Raw genomic sequence first — 4,399 nt, forward strand, 5'->3', positions numbered from 1 at the left:
CCTCCTCATCCACCATCCCCCGTGTCCGCCTGTGTCCAACCCACCCGCCCCGCCAAACCGCTTCAGATACCCCTTATAGAACCGTTCGTCGTCGTTAAAATAGCGTCGTGAACGCTGTGGGTGCCAACGGCATCGCCAACACGATATTCCCCATCGTGCCACGCGGCACCTCATCCCCTTCATCATTGACGATGCGCACGTCGAAGCCCGGCATCGGCTTACCTGCCGACCCGGCTTTGACAGGAAACGGTTTATGCACGTCTCTGCTCCCATGTTCCAAGCCAATGCCACTGCGCAGCGCGAGCCCTGTCATTGGCGACCCGGACTCCGACGACCACCAGTTATCAATAACCATAGCGCCTGGGGCGGCGTACTTATCGAGCAAACTCTGATAGGCGCGGACGATACTGGGTTCGCTCCTTTCGCCAGCAAGGAACAAGCCGCGCAGGTGCTTCAAGCCGCCGCGGCTCCCAACCTGTTCGAAGTAGCTGCCCTCTGGATCCTCTTTGCGGATTGCTCGGAGCGCAGTGGGCGCGGTGAAGAAAGTGTTTACCCTGTGCTCTTCAATTATGCGCCAGAAGCTGCCCGCGTCAGGCGTGCCAACGGGTTTGCCCTCGTAGAGTACTGTAGTGGCCCCGGTGAGGAGTGGTGCGTAGAGAATGTAGGAGTGCCCTACTACCCAACCGATATCTGAGGCGCAGAACATGACGTCTCCGGGGCCTTTGATGTCGAAGAGGTATTTTATGGAGAGATTGAGGCCAACGGCGTGACCGCCAGCTTCCCGGATAACACCTTTCGGCAGGCCGGTTGTTCCTGTAGAATAATAAACCATCAAAATCGACCCAGCTCCCCGTTAAACATGGAGCAGGGGAAGAACATACCGCTGGTATAAATGATATACAACATGTCGTTGCTTTTCACGGGAACAGCTGCAGCTCTGATATTCCTCGCCCTCCCACTCCTCACAATCCGCTGCCAGTTCCGCTGACCCTCCAGTTTCAACATGGGTTTCCAACGCAACTGGTCCCGCTGCCAGACAATGATTTTCTGCGGCTTCCAAGCGCTCTTGCCTATGGCCCCCTCGACCAAAGGTTTGTAATCCACTACGCCCTTAGTTCCCTCAATGCCGCAGGAAGAGGTCATGATTGCGCGTGGTTTCGAGTCCTCGATGCGCTGAGCTAATGACGTTGCCGCAAACCCGCCGAAGACGGCTGCATGGACGGCGCCGAGCCGAGTTATGGCGAGCGCCGCGAAGAGAGCAGCAGGAACCATTGGCACTGTCGTAAAGAGTTGTTTTGTTTTTAGAAATTAGCAGGCGGGAATGATGCCTGCAGCACTGGCATATCACAATAATATAAACGTATCTCCAGCGCAAAAGGACAAGAACACAGACCAAATGAAAAAAGAGAGAGGGAGAGAGAGAGAGAGAGAGATGCGGAAAAAAACATACTATAAATCAACACGACATCCCCCTTCCTAATGCCCTCCTCCCTCAACACGCCTGCCAACACCTCGACCTCGTCCAGCAGCTGCGCATACGTATACCGTTCCCTCACACCCGTCACGGGCGACTCGTAGATTATGGCCACGTCGTCTCCATGCCCGCTGAGCACATGTCTGTCGACGCAGTTGTAGGTGGTGGAGATCTCGCCGTCCGGGAACCAGGACCAGTGCTCGTGGGTGACGCCGCTGGCAGGAAGCGTCTTGCTGCTCCGGCGCAGGCTGGCAGATGGGGGTTTGTGCCAGTGGAGTTGGGCGGCGTGGTGCGACCAGAATTCCTCAAGGGAGCGGAGAGAGAGAGAAAGGGTTCTATCTTGGGGATGGGAGGGCATGGTGAGAGAATTATGGTGTTGTCTTGACAGCGGGAGCGACGAGAGCCAAGGGGGATGCGGCAGGGCGGGTATATTGACAGCTCACAGATTCCCCCGCTTGGTTTCAGTTTCGATCGGCTGTATTGCGACTGAGCACCAGCGCAGGAAGCCCCATTACGAGATGTCTATACCAGGGCAATGCTCGGTGCTTCGGCATGTTCCGCAGTCAGCAGCCCGCGGTGTGGGGTTACCAGCGGGCCAGCGGAGGCCGCACTACAACCAATGTGGTGTAGTGTGTGTATAGCCGCCATTGAGTCTCAGCAGGTGGATGACTTTAGTTGGCTTGCCACTCACGATTGAAATTTATTTATGGAAGGTTTTATTCTTCTTTTTTGATTTTTGATTGGTTGCTAGCTGTAGTGTTTGGTTGCAAATCCTCAGTGCTCGAATACAGACCGGGGGGTTTCTCGTTATTCGCTGGATGGGTGGGTATATGTTGTTCTGTGCACAAATAATATTATTGTCTCCCCCGGCACACTCATACAACGCTCACTGGCCCTCCCTTCACTTCCCCTGTCCCCGACAATTCGTATCCGTAATTGTAACATTCATTTTCCCCCTCGAAGAACAAACAAACGAAATAAAGGTATAAAATAAATTCATTTCAAAGGTATGACAGGGTTGGGGAAGAAAATCTGGGGAGGCGTGAGGACGAGGGTAACTTGTTGCTGGCGGTTAAGTGGCTAACAGTCAAGCAAAAAGAAACGAAAAGAAAGCAGATACACATCAAAAAGCAAAGGAAAAAACGAGGAATATCTTCTATCATTGCGGTTTGGTGAAATGAAATTTGCCCTCTTCCCCAGCTCCTCGAACGCACAAGGAAAGGGAGACGAAGAAAGAGAGAGAACAGGGGGATTAAACAAATCAACGGAAACACCGAAGAAATTCACACTGAATTAGAAGGCAGGGGGCCCCCAGGGAAAACGAAAATAAATAAAGGGAGATAACTGGAAGAAGACCTAGAAGATGACCTAGAAGATGAACGTCAACGTGAGATTTCCTTAAAATGCCGGCCGGTAACACCCTAGCTGCAGAAATAATAAGAACCAGCATATTACAAACACACGCACACGCCCACGCACACGTCCGCGCACACAAAACGCAGACGTTCCCATAAAAAGCCACGGATCCCTGGTCGACGAATAGCCGCGAAGATTTTTTGTTATAAAGTTCGTTCGTTCGGTGTTCGGTCGGACATGCAAAATCATTGCTCCGAAGCGATGAGAAACCAGTAAAATTCAAAGTAGAAGGCAGAGGGGGAAAAAATGACATGAAAAGAAAAGGGGGAGAGAAGGTGGGGGGAAGAAGGGGTAAAAAAAAAATAAGAAAGAGAGAGAGAACAGATTTGGCCTATTCCGTCCAGGAGTCAAGGCGCGGGATAAAATGAACGAAGAAAAAGGAGGGCTAAAGGAAAGAGCACGAAGAATGGGCGACTCAGAAGAGGCAAAGCAAAGCCCAGTGGAGAAGGGAGGGGAGGAGAGTTCGTGCTTCCATGACTCCATATGTAATAATGCACGGCATGGTAGAGTTATCCATGCTGCCTATGCGCAACGAAAGAGAGTCTGCTGTAGGGTTGTATGGGGAGGACTGTGGTATTGTGAGCAAAATATTAAATAGAGCATGTAGAAAATAAACAAGGGGTTAAACATAGCCGTAGAACATGGAAGAATAAAGTAGTATACGTGCGTCTGCATTCAACGCAATCCACCCACCCACGCAGCAATGGTTGAAACGGGCAGTAGAAAATCCCAGCTATCGGCTTTTCCCACCATTCCCCTCCTTTTGGTAATTCAATCATGCATCGCTTTTGTGGATATGTTTTCCTGGATTTCTAAGTCCTTTGTTTTTGATTTTTTTTCCCCTTTCCCATTTCTTGCTTCAGAGGATTAGGCATTTTATTCCGCGGCCATGTCCTCTTTGCCGATCGTTTCGGAATCTCGTAGGGTGGTCTGGCCCGTTCTCCCCCCGTTGAGAACCAGGCGCTCTGTTAAGTGGTTGTCGAACGCCTTGTTGCTGCCGTTGCTGCCTGAGCAGGCGAACTACATCATAAAATGCTTTCTCAACATTAATGCAGTTTTTAGCTGAAGCTTCGACGAAATCGCATCCAAGCTCCTTAGCCAGCGCGGAGCCTTCTTGTGAAGAAACCGCTCGTTCGATAGCCTTGTCGCTTTTATTCCCCACCAGCATTACCGGAACTTTCATCCCGGGAGACGGGGCGGTTATGGGAGAACCGAGATAGCTGGCGCCTGTTGGTGATCCAGAGCTCGCGGACTCTTTGACAAGTTGAATCTGATGGTGAAATTTTTGTATCCGGGTGAACGAAGATCGTGACGTAATGCTATAGACCAGGACAAAACCCTCGCCATCCCTAATCCACTGGTCCCTCAAGGCAGTGTATTCTTCCTGTCCCGCAGTATCCAGCACTTCCAGCATGCATGCCTGTTGGTCGATCACAACTTGCTTGCGATAAGAATCTTCAATGGAAGGATCGTATGTCTCAACGAAATGGTTTAAGCACAGCTAATGAA

At 51.2% G+C, this 4,399-nt stretch overlaps 2 protein-coding genes across 2 annotated transcripts; both read right to left on the reverse strand.

The window, feature by feature from the left end:
• Positions 1-94: 94 nt before the first annotated feature.
• HCAG_07419 (hypothetical protein) lies at positions 95-1,832 on the reverse strand (the record flags this gene model as incomplete). Its single annotated transcript, XM_001537947.1, has 3 exons — positions 95-813; positions 882-1,277; positions 1,451-1,832. 3 exons carry the CDS (start codon positions 1,830-1,832, stop codon positions 95-97), a joined length of 1,497 nt encoding a protein of 498 aa, XP_001537997.1.
• A 1,917-nt stretch (positions 1,833-3,749) lies between these two features.
• Positions 3,750-4,304, reverse strand: HCAG_07420 (GTPase NRas precursor; the record flags this gene model as incomplete). The annotated part of the gene is made up of 1 exon (XM_001537948.1): positions 3,750-4,304. The coding sequence occupies one exon, from the start codon at positions 4,302-4,304 to the stop codon at positions 3,750-3,752; it is 555 nt and encodes a 184-aa protein (XP_001537998.1).
• Positions 4,305-4,399: the final 95 nt, after the last annotated feature.

This window comes from Histoplasma capsulatum, genomic scaffold (genome assembly GCF_000149585.1).
Source record: "Histoplasma capsulatum NAm1 scaffold_8 genomic scaffold, whole genome shotgun sequence".
Classification (NCBI taxonomy): Eukaryota; Fungi; Ascomycota; class Eurotiomycetes; order Onygenales; family Ajellomycetaceae; genus Histoplasma; species Histoplasma mississippiense.